At 43.8% G+C, this 15,422-nt stretch overlaps 1 protein-coding gene across 1 annotated transcript in view; it reads right to left on the bottom strand.

Annotated features, from left to right (window-relative positions):
* The window catches only part of RAPGEF4 (Rap guanine nucleotide exchange factor 4), a 321,221-nt gene that overhangs the window by 240,785 nt on the left and 65,014 nt on the right, over positions 1-15,422 (bottom strand). Inside the window, 1 exon segment of the mRNA XM_021075197.1 lies at positions 9,446-9,592. Within this exon segment, the coding sequence (XP_020930856.1) occupies positions 9,446-9,592 (147 nt within the window).

Below are 15,422 nucleotides of genomic sequence, written 5' to 3'. Positions count from 1 at the left end.
ATGATATAAACAGCTGCCTATATTTTATCCTTTCCATTCACATAATTTTTGCTTCTGCCTTCTTGATTTGCAAACCAAAGGGTGAAGGGGTGGACACTAAAACTTGTAAGGCATAGAGCCCCTAAGAGTCAACAGAAACTTGGACCACAATTGTCAGCAAGGCAGAATTGAAGCAAAACTATCTTTATTTCACAAATAGCTGGCCCCAGAAGCCAAGAGCTTTCTAAAGAGTCATTCAGCAAAGTTGGGTTAAACCAGGAATAGATCAGAATTTCAGGCCAGACCACTGGACCACATCAATAGCTTTCAGAAGGTCTGTCTTGCAGTTATGGGTTTGAGCTAGACAGCTCAAAACACTGAGGTCAGGGAGATCAACCCCAGGCAAGACTGCAGGAATTTGGAGCTGCCGACGCTGGGACAGGATTTCCTGCTGCTCCTTCCTCGGTGTCAGACACCCTGCCCCAGTGACTGTGCCCTAACCTCCCCGTGGTGGCCTGCAGACTCCACAGGAGTGGAATTCGGCCTGAGAAGAGTGGGAAAGTCCCATGACCACAGGGCTCCTGACACATAAAGCGCTTAACGATATCCCCAGCCCAAACCACGAGTTCTCTCTGAAAGCCTCAAGTTCTTAAAAGTTTTCCCAACTAGAACTGCCTTTGCCCAGGGGACCCATTAAACCTCAGAGCAGATTTCTCCAGATGATGACCAGCCACAAAACACAAAGCCAGGCATTTGGAAATACAACACATGACACCCTCAGAGACAGGCAGACCCTTAATCGAGCCTTCCCTGGGGCCCCAGACAGGAGGAGAAGGCAGAAGGCAGCACAGCACAAGGGAGGATGCCCGCCCCTTCTGTGGGGTCAGTCCCTGGGGACCAGACTTCCTCAAACGCTGTCATTTGGTTCACTGACCCCAATCCTTTCGGGATTCTGAAAAACAGCCTTGTTGGCCACACAGGAACTCAGCAGCTCTCTCTGTCTCTAGATGAAATGATAGCCTGGGTGGAAATGAATCCCTCTGCCCTCCCCCACACACTCTCCAGCACCCCGGATCTTTCTGACAGTACTTTTCAGCTTGTATGATGTGAGGGTGATTTGTGTTTATGCCCGTCTGTCTTCTCCACTAGATTGTAAAGCAGAAAGACAGAGGCAATGCGTTTCACACCTCCCCATGGTGGGAGCCAAGTATGTCCATGGACTACGACAGGAGCTTCTAGAGAAGAAATTTTCAAAGTGGCATCAATGAACACTGAGTCAAGTAGCTCTTTAGCAGGCATGCGGCCCCGGGAGGTGGGCTGAGAGAGAAGAGGACCACTGCAAGGTGAGCCTGGGGAGGAAGTGCCTACAGCATGCTAGCAAGTGCACGACCAGGCCAAGGATTTCAAAAAGTTCTGCTAACAGCAACTCCTAAAAGACACAGGTATCCACTGCACACTCCTGAAAAGGAACACCCGAAGGAGCATGGCCTAAGAAGAAATGACACTGCTTACAGCACCCTGCCAACAGGCCTAGCCACAGCATCTGGGCATTCCCGGCCCCTGCCAGCCAAGCCTTGATCTGCTCAGACCCCCTGCTCATCTTCTGAGAAACAATGAGATCATAGCTTTTGGAGCTGGTAGGACTTCAAGTCATCAATAATATAACAGAATTCCCATAAAAACTAAGGACTTCATACAGTCTGAGAGCTGCAGGCAAGATACCTACGGGGCGTCCAGAGGGTGAAACACCATTACTCTCAATCTGTTTCCTCACTCCAAATTCATTTTTAATATATGCCACTCACCAGATAAATATGTATATTTAATATTAATGTGATAAATATAACTCTGCCTACTTATCAACAAACATCTTGATCATCCTCCAGAAACATTTAAGATCATCAGGCGAAGCAAACACATCCCTCACAATCAGAGAAGATGTGCTGCCACTCCCCCTTCGCCGTGCACACACACACCCCCCTCCACACACAAATAAAGATGAAATCAAATTATGTCCATGCACATATTTAGGTCTGGTGGAACATAATTAGAAAAGCCAGAGATATTTTACAGTATAATTCCTCAAACCAAACTGCAAGCTGTGACAGGTAATATTTCTGTGCTAAAGAAAGAAAAAGATTCATTCTGACCTTGGAGGGCATACGTCCTTCTTTTTCTTTTTCTCAGCGTTCTCAGACATCCAGCGAAGAGCTGTCCTTTATTTGGACAGCAAAATGCACCTTCATCGCCGATAATTTCCTGTTAGTATCTATTGCTGTTAAGAGGATCTCAGTCCACAGAGAGAAACCCGGGGCTGGTGGTTCTCCAGGAAAGCTCGGGCAGTCAAAGGCAATAGGAAAAGACTTCCCATATACGTGTATTTTAACTCTCGTCACCTCCTGATAACTTCCCTCCCTTCCTCTGTGGATTTGAATCACTTCGCCATTCCAAGAAAAAGCCTGAGGACAGAGGAGTGAGACCCTGGGGCAGATATAAGGCCCAAGTCACCGGAGCAGGCTTCCGCTTAGTTTAAAAGAAGCAGAACTGTGAGGAGAGAGGCAAGAGAAGCAGCCAACAGGATGTGTGTGGCTGGAGTTCCTGGCATGAAGTCTTGGCTTTCATGTTTATTTTGGGATGTATTTTTCTTAGCCCTTTGATGCAAATTTCTGGCCTGGGAAATAACCCTACAGTACAAGCCTCAACGTTGCCAAAAGTAAGTGCCGGCCTCCGACTTGGGAAAAAGCAGGTCCCTTGGCTTTTAGGCTCCCGTTAATCTTCAGATGAGGGCACGGGTCCCTGTGCATTAATAGGCATGTAAGGGGCCGTCTGTCTGAAGATGGGTCAACGCAGTGCTACCTCAGTACCCGGACCACTAAACATTGATCTGAAATACCGCCCACCTTGAAAGCCTACCATTCATGTAAACGTGAAACAACCTGAAAGTGTTTGCATGCTAAATAAAGTATTTAAACCTACCCAAAGGACTCTGAGATCTTTATGTTCTAAGATATTACGTTTTAAGTATTTGGCTTTAATTTTTCTGACAGCCCAAGACCAATCGGAACATCAAATCTATTCAAGCAGGAGCAGATGCCTCTGAGAGGCATATTATTCCAATATGGTTTTTAAAGTGCATCAAAGACTAAGCTGCTGTTATTTCAATACATCCTATTCTCATAGTGGCTTGAAAGATTATTAATGGAAAAGGGCTCTTTCTCCTTGCCTAGTCCAAAAGAGGCAGTAAATACAAATAGGTAAAAAGCTTTTCAGTCCAACAACTGCCAACGTATCTGGTAGAATCAAGAAATAAAACATTGAAAATCAGGGAACAGAGACTGATGTAGAAATAGGTCTTTGACAATAGTCATGACTCGTAGAAATATTCTTGTTTACAAATTACATTCTTTTCCTAAGACAGAAACATGCACATGATTTTTACTGTTCAGTTTATCCTACTGGGGAATAAAATCCACTGGATCAATCATTATATCTAAGCAACAGGTCTCTGTGACATGGTATGTCCTGGTTAGAATAAAACCACAGTGGCTTCTGGGTAACTATTACAGTGAAGAAAGCATTTCTTTCGTGGCATGGGTCCGACTACAAATTTAAAACATCGCTTTTATTTTTAAAGACTCTCGTTTTGTGGCTGCCTTTATATTTCAAAGGATTTATTCACTGGGAAATATTATTGTGTACATGCCCAACATGGCCTCACAAAGAAGGAAAGTTTTTGGCCGAATGATGTTCGTGCAAGTGGAACACAGGTAAACAGGTGGCAGGTCCCCTCAGGGGTGTCTTTTACGAGTCTGATGGAGAGCACCTCTCTAACCTACTTCTCTGAACACACTGGACTCATCTCCTCATTCAAGTTCGTGTATTTGGAATGTTCCATGGGGATGTCAAAACATGCTGCAAACCTGAAAGCATCTTCACACACAATGTTAGAAAGTTAGGGAGAAAACAAAAAAAAAAAAAAAAAAAAAAAAAAAACCTTGCTGGAGTTCCCGTCGTGGCGCAGTGGTTAACGAATCCGACTGGGAACCATGAGGTTGCGGGTTCGATCCCTGGCCTTGCTCAGTGGGTTAAGGATCTGGCGTTGCCGTGAGCTGTGGTGTAGGTTGCAGACGCGGCTCGGATCCCAAGTTGCTGTGGCTCTGGCGTAGGCCAGTGTTCACAGTTCTGATTAGACCCCTAGCCTGGGAATCTCCATATGCTGCAAGAGCGGACCAAGAAATGGCAAAAAGACAAAACAAACAAACAAACAAACCCTTGCTTTGTTGTTTGAACCAGTGGAAACCTTAGACAATATGCGCCGAGGAGAAATTCATGGAATTGGAGAATAAATCAGTCTTTATTTATTCCGAGAGCCACCAGCAATCATAAATACTCATACTCTCGGATCAAGTATTAATAACTAGCTTAAAACTCCCAAGCCTACACTTAAGTACTTTACCATTTAAATTCTTACTGAGGCTATGCGATACTAGGGTCAAAGAGTTTAAATTCTAATTCTCAGAACTAAAGCTGGTACTCCAAGACGTTTTCATTAATTTTCTCCTGACTGAAATTCAAAAACATAACTTTCTCCTTCTCTCTCCCTTTCCCTCTCCCTCCTTCCCTGAGATGCTACTAAAAATGAGATGTTTATTAAGTTCTAATATCAAAGAGGCATGAAAAGAGGGAAGAATTAGACCAACTCTGAATAAATGTACCATAATTCACCTAAGCTAAGAAAATGTGACCTGACTTTCATATGGAGCAACAGAGAGCCCTCAAACATGACCATAAATTAGCAACTGCAACATGCAAAGGAAAGAGGAATGAAAGTGGTTTTCATTAGGAAAGATACAGGGTACAGAGAAAAGCATAAAGCTGCTCCCTCAGTTATATCCTGGGGAATATTTTTTTTTTTTTGGTAATTGATTGAATAATGCTTCTGGTCGCATTCACAACAATAATTTTTCAAAATACTCTGGGTACTACCGATTTGACACACGACATAAAGCAAATGTATTTGGGAAGAAACTAAATAGGATTTCAAAATCTCACACGTAGTTCTCCGAGTGTGTGTCTGTGGAGAGCTAGGGAAGCTTGCCTTTGGTCAGGAAAGGGAGCAGGATTACCTCGCTTTCTGTTGCCATTAAAGTCCTGAGTGTAAGATTTAAAATAGTCTGTTTGCTCAGCCTATTAAAGAGCTGCTTTCAGGCTGCTTCCTCTTGGTGATTAGATACCATCGCTTTCCTGGTTAGAAGAAATAGCGCCGAATCCTGGTCCTGGTGTTTTATCCTTCAACCACTTTAAGTAACATCAAGGGCCTAGACGGGGGGAAATCTAAAGACTGCCTGCCCCGTGATGGGCCCACCGTGACATTCCTCAAAACAAGCCATCCAAGGAGGTGAACATACAAATTCAGACCCATGATTCGGATTATCTAATTTCTACTGTGTGGGAACTATGGCCCAATGGGGGCTCCTTACCATGCTGACAGGAGAGGTGGTCCCCAGCTTAGCTTTCTGCTGCCTTCCTTCTGAACCATCTCATTAGGCTTCTACCTGAATCCCGAAGCTACATCAACATTCCCCTCGGATACGTGACTACCAGCTCTGAAGTCGGTAGACTTCAGCTGACAGGATGAGCTTAGGTTTTAGTGTTGCTTACGGATACCATGCACCAGTGAAACAAATGGTGGGCTTATAAACTGTTATCTGACATAATCCAGGAACAAGTGTTCCGATTGTCCAATATCTTGCTAGAAGTTTAGGGTTGCATGTGCCATCAACAGATCACCCATATCCAAAGAACAGCAATAGAATTTAACGATAAGGATATACTACACTCTGAAACAATGTTCTTGACTTGCTAGTTTATGTTCAGTCACCTAAACAGAAGGGAAGCCCTGGCCCAGAAAGCAGAAGCCCTGTCCATCTTGTTCACGACTAGAGCCATGCCTGACACACAGGAGATACTCATTAAGTATCTGTTGAATAAACATAAGTCAATCTTTTTTACTTAGGAGGTAATCTAGAATTTCACAATTTCTCAGGATTATCATGCACAGTATATGCACAAGTGGGCCTATTTAAAGTTCTGATTCATACAGAACTGATTGCTAAATAATGGGGTTCCCTACATGCACACTTTAGCCAGTTAAAATGTTGATCAAGGAGTTCCCATTGTGGCTCAGAGGAAATGAATCTGACTAGCATCCATGAGGACGCAGGTTTGATCCCTGGCCTCACTCAGTGGGTTTAGGATCTGGCATTGCTGTGAGCTGTAGTGCAGGTTACAGAGGTGGCTCCGATCCTGCATTGCTGGGGCTGTGGCATAGGCTGGCAGCTACAGCTCCAATTCAACCCCAGCCTGATAACCTCCATGTGCCACGGGTGCGGCCCTAAAAGACAAAAAACAAACAAACAAACAACAAAACAAAAAAACAGGTTGCATCATCTGCATGCCATACTTGGTTGCATGAATAGGTAAATAAAATTACGTATCTTTCTAATCTCTTACTATGAGGTTCTAAAGCTCACAGATCAAGTTGAAACTCACATATGAGGTGCTAACCTGTAAAATAAGAGATAGGCTAAAAACTCCCCATCGTTTTCAGCTCACTTAAGTCATGGCAGGGGTGATCAGAAATCATGCTTGGAGGGGGCTGCACCCCCTGAGCTACCAAATCATATGGCAAGGTTTGGAATACTAAAGACTGCCTTCAACATCAATAACCCCATTCAATAATTTTCCTCTAAGGGAAATCTCTATGGAAAACAGCCCTAAAATATATTCAGATACAGTCCAACTAAGGGATCAAACTAATCAAACAAATGCATCACTAACAGTGAGGCACCCAAACATTCTTAGTATCCTAATATATCAGTATCACCTCTGACTCTGTGTGTGTGTGTGTGAGTGTGTGTCTTTTTAGGGCCGCACCCGTGGCATAAGAAAATTCCCAGGCTAGGGGTCAAATTGGAGCTGCAGCTGCCGGCCTACACCACAGCCACAACAACACGGGATCTCAGCTCCGCCTATGACATACACCACAGCTCACGCCAGAACCTAAATCCACTGAGCAAGGGCAGGGATTGAGCCTGCATCCTCATGGATCCTAGTTGGGTTCATTACCTCTGAGCTACGATGGGAACTCCACCTCTGGCTTCTTAACAAAAAGTGTTTGACTTGATCTATTTAACTTTTAGATTTAACTTTTGTTTTTTTTTTTTTTATGGTTACTCCCATGGCATATGGAGGTTCCCAGGCTAGCGGTCAAATCAGAGATATAGCCACCGGCCTACATCATAGCCATGGCAACACAAGATCCAAGCCACGTCTGCGACCTACATCGCAGCTCATGGCAACAACAGATCCTTAACCCACTGAGCAAGGCCAGGGATTGAACCTGCATCCCCATGGGTGTAGTCAGATTCGATGCCATTGAGCCATGACAGGAACTCCTAGCTTTAACTTCTATGTACGGGGAACCCTGCAGTAGGAGTACAAAAACGATGCCATGAGAAAATGATCAGACAAACCTTGAATGCGGGAGGAACTGACCTGGCCTTTTTTAACAAGTCAATGCCATAGAGACAGAGACAGAGACGGAGAAGCAGGAAAGGAGAGAGACTGGCTTCAACATAACAATCAACCAACCAAACGTAACGCATGCTTCTTTATCTGTGCCTGGTTTGCAATAAAACAGATAATACTCATGGAATATATTTATGGATATGTATGGGGAAACTTGAACTACAGACTGGGTGTTAGATGATCTTAGGATATTATCTTTAGTTTTGTAGGTGAAATAATGTTACTATGAATATGTAGCAGGATATTCTGATTTTTTTGGAGCTATACGATAATATTTAGGATGAACTAAGACGATGCCCATCATTTACATTAAAGTGGTTCAGCAAAAAATAGATGAAGCAAACATAGCTATAGGTTAACAACTGTTGGACCTAAGTGAGTGTAATGGGTGTTCAGTGTATTATCCTTTCTGATTTTCTATGTTTGAATTTTATTAGAATAATTTTTTACAATGTTCCCAGGTAGCAACTTCTCAGGAATTTTTCACAGCACAGAGACCTCTTAATTAAAATAAATCTTGAAGTATTGCCACAAATCATCCTCAACCAGCAACTTGAAAAAGTGATCACAGACTAAAGCCGTTATAATGACACACATCATAAGTAGGAGTCATTTTTGTTCTGAAACCGGTTTTCCAAGTTTTCTTTTTGGAAAAGACTTTTCAGTTTACCTTTTAAATGAAAGATCCAAAAGGCGGCTTATTTGCCTCAAGCCTGGTCCCTTTTAATTGACAGAAAACCTTTCCACACACACCTCATGCAAACCTACTTTAGCTTTGCCTTCCTAAACTCGCTTTTGTCTCTGAACTTTACAGAGCTGTTGGAGCTCTTTAATATTTTCTAAGAGGAACATTTCAAACAAGTAACCCTGCAATTTATCCACTACTGCCAAGAATAAAAGTAACAGGTTTCTCCACCAAGGCCTTCCAAGGCTTTGCAGGACTTTCAAGGCAAAGCATCACTCATTCACCTGCAGGTTTGCTCCCTTAATGCATCTGTCATTTGTTTGGCTCTGGAGGAAACTATTTGATTACACAAAATTCTTTTTAGATCAAGTTTAAAATCTTAGCCACACTAGGACAAGTGGTGCAGCCTGCCAGCTCGATGGGTTAACACGTAGACATACTGAGCCAAGGACAAAGATAAGGAACAACCACAGGTTAAAATCAGAAGCTTGAAGAACTGAAGAGGAATAAGCATAAGAGATGCAAGAGCCTTTCTAAGTGCTCCATTTGCCATCACTGCATATAAGATGATTTATTCCCTATCCTTCTTGTAAATGAGCGTGGTACCCTAAGGGGCAACGGTAAGCAGTGGGAAATGCACAAGCCGCCAGGACTGGCTACATCCAGCCACTGCTGTGCCACCCGTGCATTTTGAAATTGGCAAGTAACCAGCCATCTTTATGTGCCTTGTTTCCCACACCTTATTACAGGGCACATCATTTTTAAAAGCATTTAAATGCAGCAGATGTTAACCCCATTCATTCCACTTTCCCCAGGAACATGCCAATGATGATTTTTAAAATGCCAAAGAAAATGTCAAAGTATTTTGTTCCCTGGTTAAGAATACATCTGTGGAAGAGGAGGGAGGAAATACATAAAATGTTCTATGGTCATTCAAGAAATAATTATAAGGTATGTCAAACTACAGAAAATTGAGCAAGCACCAAATTAGAAAAAGAAGAGAGAGAAGGATGTCTTATGTCAAAATGGCTTTTTCATTCACTCATTTCAAAAACAAGTTTTGCAAATTAAATTCCATCCACCAGCTCAGAACAGAACACATTAAGGCTTGACTGTAATGCCATTATCCATGTGGCAGCTCCCTCTCTTTTCTGCAACCACGTTAACTGACAAAGCAGCCTTGGGGCTCACCTCCCATAGTGCCTTGAAGTCCTTCTGCTCGATGCGAAGCAGCTCACTGCTCTCCCTGGTAACGATGGTCGCATGGCGGGGTGTGTTGTCCAGAATGGACTCTCCAAAGGCTGTCCCAATTCCCAGAGTACAGATGGTCACTGCATCCTGAGAATCCCCCCCAAAAAAATGAAAAAAAAAAAGTCATTTGTTTTACAAAAAAGTAAACATTTCACTGATGAATGAGTTTTCCTTGAAGTATACAATTGACCCTTGAACAATGTGGGGGTTGGGGTGCTGACCCCCACCACGTGGTAGAAAATGAGTATCGGCATCTGCTTCCTTCATGTCAGCAGATTCAAGCAGCCACAGATCATGCACTACTGAAGTATGTACTATTCAAAACGTTCCACTACAAGTAGACCCATATCGTTCAAACCCATGTCGTCCAAGGGTCAGCTAATGTCTATGCAATAAAACACTGGGTTCCATTGCACAGTTCAACAAGTTTTGACAAATATATACACCATGGAGTCTCCACCCAAATCAAGACAGAACATGTCTATCACTCCTGAAAGTTCCCTCACGCTCCCTTCCCGATAGGATCCTCCTTTCTGAGTCAAATGATGTTCTGATTTCTGTCACTATAAAAGAATGTTGCCAGGAGTTCCCACTGTGGCTCAGTGGTTAACACATCTGACTAGTATCCATAAGGTGGCAGGTTCGATCCCTGGCCTCGCTCAGTGGGTTGGGGATCTGGCATTGCCGTGAGCTGTGGTGTAGGTCGCAGACGTGGCTTGGATCCCGCGTTGCCGTGGCTGTGGTGTAGGCCAGCAGCTACAGCTCCAATTGGACCCCTGGCCTGGGGACCTCCATGTGCCGCAAGTGTGGCCCAAAAAAGAAAGAAAAAAAGAGAATGTTGCCAGTTTTAGAACTTCATGTAAAAGGAATCAGACAATATGCCCTCTTTGGTGTCTGCCTTCCTTTGCTCAACATAATGTCTGTAAGGTTCATCCATGTTGTTGCAAGCATCAGATGTTTTTTCCTTTCACTGATGAGTAGTTTTCCCTTGTATGGATATGCCCCAATTTGCTTATCCATTCTCCTATTGGTGAACATTTGAGTTGTTTCTGGTTTGGGGATATCGTGAATAAAGCTGCTGGCAATCTTGTGCAAGACTTCTCTAGACATGGTTATCTTTTTTTTTTTTTTTTTTTTTTTTTTCATTTTCGTTTTAGGGCTGCACCCACGGCATAAGGAAGTTCCTAGGCTAGGGGTCGAACCAGAGCCTATGCCATGGCCACAGCAATGGGGGATATGAGTTTGTGGCAATGCCAGATCCTTAACCCACTGAGAGAGGCTAGGGATCGAACCTGCATCTTCATGGATGCTAGTTGGGTTGATTACCACTGAGCCACAACTGGAACTCCCCATGGTTATCTTTTTATATGACTACTATCTTTAAAAAAACTGGGGAGGAGTTCCCGTTGCGGCTCAGCAGGTTAAGAAAAAGATATCGTGTCCATGAGGATGGTGGGTTTGATCACTGGCCTCACTCAGGGGGTTAAGGATCTGGTGTTGCCACAAGCTGCAGTGTAGGTCACAGATGCATCTTGGATCTGGTGTTGCTGAGGCTGTGGTATAGACTGGCAGCTGCAGCTCCAATGCGACCCCTAGCCCAAAACTTTCATTTACTGCAGGAGCGGCCCTAAAAGAAAAAGAAAAAGGAAACAGGAGATTTTTTGAAGATGAACTCAGTTTTGTTTTTTTTTTAATAAAAAAGAGTGCAGCTATGATGTTTAAGTAAAAAACTAGAATAGATACTGTTATGTTAGTTTGGCTTATAGAGATGAGGAAACCGGGGGGGGCGGTCAGAATGGTGGATTCATGAGGCCCTCGTTCACACAGGTAATAAGTGATGCAGCCAGATTCTAATTGTGAGTAGCTGACTATCTATTCCACGCTTTTTGTATCATGCTGCCTCCTGCAGCCACAACAGAGTAAAAACAACATCTGAGAAAGTACAGTGTGACTAGTTTATAAAATGTCCTGAATCCAAGACTTAAAATTTTAAGGTGTACTTAAAAAGTAATTTCTGGGGGTTCCCATTGTGGCTCAGCGGTTAACAAACCTGACTAATATCCAGGAGGACACAGGTTTGATCTCTGGCCTCGCTCAGTGGGTTAAGGATCCAGCGTTGCCGTGAGTTGTGGTGTAAGTCACAGACTCAGCTCGGATCAGGTGTTGCTGTGGTTGTGGTGTAGGCCGGCAGCTGTAGCTCCGATTTGACCCCTAGCCTGGGAACCTCCATATGCCGCATGTGTGGCCCTAAGAAGACAAAAAAGAAAAAAAGTAATTTCTTCTCTGCATGCAACATGAGTGGTGATGCTTGCATTTAATCCTAACTAGTTCAAGTAATGCAAACAATCACTCAAAATCACCTGGACATTAATTTTGCAAAGCATTATCAACTAAGGGAGACGCACAAGGGTAATCCTGAGTTAGAAGGCACAGTTTTCCTTTCATGCATCTAAATACATGACAATAGGGAAATGTTATCAATATCAAGCTAGTGACTCTGTAATCACATCACTAAGACAAATGCCTGTTAAGAATCCAGTGAATCCAGTTCACTGAACCATAGTAAATTGCTTCTGCCCAGATATTACCATATAAAATTGTGTTCAGGAAAATAAAATCAATATCTCAGAAGAGAAAGAAAGATCGGGGGAAATACGAAAAATGGCCTGCTAATAAATTTTCCAGAAAAGCAGCTACAAACAAACTCAGTCAGAAAAATATCCTGAGAACTGAAATATCAATATCCAGCAAGTTAGATACTTCTGAGTAATTTTCAAATTCTAGTAAAAACACAAGATGGATTAATTACAGATCTTCACAACTTCAGGTTTGCTGGAGGATCCCACTAGCCTACTTACTTGTTTAAATCATCTAAACCCTGAAGAATTCTTTGAGCCTGATTCATAGTTTCCAGGATAAATTTTTTTTTTTTTGGTCTTTTTAGGACTGCTTCTGTAGCATATGGAGGTTCCCAGGCTAGGGGTCAAATCGGAGCTACAGCTGCCAGCCTACACTTACAGCCACAGCAACGCCAGATCCGAGCTGTGTCTGCGAACTACACCACAGCCCATGGCAACACTGGATCCTTAATCCACTGAACGAGACCAGGGATTGAACCCTGCGCCTCATGGATGCTAGTCAGGTTCATTAACCACTGAGCCATAAAAGGAACTCCAATACTTAATTCTTTTAATTTCTATTTTAAAACCCAACAGGGATGAACCATAGATATTATTCCTGCCACTAGCCACATCGCTTAATAATCTATCCACAAAGTATAACACAAAGGAACTATGAAGGGCTGTTATTGGTAAGCTAGCCGTGGATTTTTATGGATTAATTTGACTTCTCCATTTCTCATCTCCTTTGCTGACACACGTCACCGTCACTAAAAGGTATACAAACTAAGACACAGGCTGTGAAAGTTGCAGAAACCTGTTTTCTTGCTAGTGAGCGGTGTTTGTCATAGAGACAAAAGATTGACATTGTTCTTGTATGTGCCCTAGAGAGTTTATTGTGACCGCTGCCTCATCACATGTAACAATGTTCAGTCACATTATTACTGCCAAGTGCCCTTCTCGGCAGATCTCCGTGCATCAGAACCCCTGTGCAGAGGGGCACCAGTCTCGGTTGTGTCACCCAGCACCTTGGCTCATTCCCAGTATCCCTCACTCTCCTACCAGAGCTGAGTGTGGGATCCGTCTTTCCTTCACCTCCTCCTTCAGACTAGAGCCTCTCAAATATAAGGACAGGGAGTCACAAATGCAAGATTGGGCCTTGAAAGGAGAACTGTAAAACCTCATCTGAAAGAAGTGTTAAAAGATCAGGAGTTCCCATCGTGCTCAGTGGTTGACGAATCCCTCTAGGAACCATGAGGTTGCGGGTTCGATCCCTGGCCTCACTTGGTGGGTTAAGGATCTGGTGTTGCCATGAGCTGTGGTGTAAGTCGCAGATGTGGCTCAGATCCCTTGTGGCTGCAGTGGTGGCTACAGCTCCGATTAGACCCCTAGCCTGGAATCTCCATATGCTGCAGGTGTGGCCCTAGAAAAGACAAAAAGACCAAAAAAAAAAAAAAGGGGTTACAAGTTCAAACTTGACTTTCAGCACACTCAGTATTTTTCAGACAAATTTACTTAGAAATCTGAGTGGATTTGGGAAGTGTGGCTTGGGCACCGAGATGGCTGAGCCCCTGGGAAGAAGAAAGTCCTAAGAACATCTTCACTCTAAAAATGAATGACCTGGAGTTCCCGTCATGGCGCAGCGGAAAAGAATCCAACTAGGAACCATGAGGTTGCGGGTTTGATCCCTGGCCTCACTCAGTGGGTTAAGGATCTGCCAGTGCTGTGAGCTGTGGTGTAGGTTGCAGATGTAGGCTGGCAGCTATAGCTCTGATTCAACCCCTAGCCTGGGAACCTCCATATGCCATGGGTGTGGCCCCAAAAAGCAAAAAAAAAAAAAAAAAAAAAAAGAATCACCAACTTTCTAGTCGGGGAGGAGGCGGGCAGGCCACATTTACATTTAAATTTGAGGCACAGGCTTGCACTGGGCTTATAAAATAATGATCAAAGACATTTACATTCAAACATTCTCTATGTAGCAGAACCACCATGGGTTGCTCAGTACCTAAGTTGAAGGGCAGATTAAATGTGAGCAGCATGAGTGTGAGTCAGTGTGGCAGAAGCCCTCTTCTTTCGGTCCCCACTTCCAGCTGACCAGACCCTGTAGGTCAGAGTTCCAAGCCTGAAACCATGTAGAGATGCTAAATGGATGCCTTTTGCCTGAGGTGGAAAGTGTCCACTTCTGAATGGAACACACCTATTACTTTTAAGCTCCCACAGCCTCAGAGAACTGCTCACGTCTCAATACTTATTAAATAGGGGCTATTCAGTCTATTTTATTTTCTGCTCATTTGCAGATTCATATTCAGAAAGATTACCTGAAAGGAAATATTTACAATGACCGAGACCAAGGAAAGCAATCAGCAAGGACAATGAAACATCGGCAGTGAAGGAATGTCCTGTTTTGCGTTAAGATAGCAATTTATTTTGAGGACTTTCAAATAGGAAATGAAGATTTTAAACACTTGAATGTCTTCAAATATGAAGGCGGGTTTAGTAGATGCTGCTGGAGGCCTGATTCTCCCAACCTGTGACCTACCTCACCCCTACGCCTGAAGGCATCTGTAGGTTTCCAGACAGTTCCCATACAAAGCTTTGGTTTCCTCTCGCAGGCACCTGCATTGCTCTGCCTGAAGGCAGAACATTGGGCAGTTAATGCCTGTTAGGTGCATCTTCCACAAAGATGCCTAAGAGTAGGAAGCTAAACACCCTGGCTTCCTACCCTACACAATTTCCTAGAGGGTCCCTAGCAGGAGGAGTGAGCCCAGTTGCCCACAGCGGAAATCGCATCAACACTTTTATTGACACTCCTCCATCCTTGGCTCAACTCTCCCTCCCTTCCCATGCTTCTGCGGTCACCTCCATAAAAACCGCTTGTAGCCAAATCCTGTCTCCAGGTTGGCTTCTGGGGAAACAGGAGTCTGGCTTAGCTGAACGCGGCTGTGAGTCCCAAGTTATGCCGAGACCTCTGGGGAGTCGCTCATTTCAAAGAAAGTCTGCTTTGCATCAGACACATCCTAAGTGCAATACCCCCTGGGTGACACCTGGGAAGAACTTATTGTGTTAGTAAAGCGCACTGGGTCTCGGAGGCCAATTCTATTACGCAATGAGGGGTGATGGGCTCTCAAAAAATTACCTACGGCCCATCATTGATATGCTAACTGGTTCCTTCCTCTGATCGGATCCAGCTCTTTCCCACCTATCAGTCCACTTGATCACTCCTTCTCTTACCTTCTAAACCCTTAATTACCCACTCACCTTCCACGTGGGTCTCTAGGTGTGGGAGTGGAACGCAAGGT

Source organism: Sus scrofa, chromosome 15 (assembly GCF_000003025.6).
Source record: "Sus scrofa isolate TJ Tabasco breed Duroc chromosome 15, Sscrofa11.1, whole genome shotgun sequence".
Taxonomy (NCBI): Eukaryota; Metazoa; Chordata; class Mammalia; order Artiodactyla; family Suidae; genus Sus; species Sus scrofa.
This window is presented reverse-complemented; position numbering and strand designations above follow the sequence as displayed.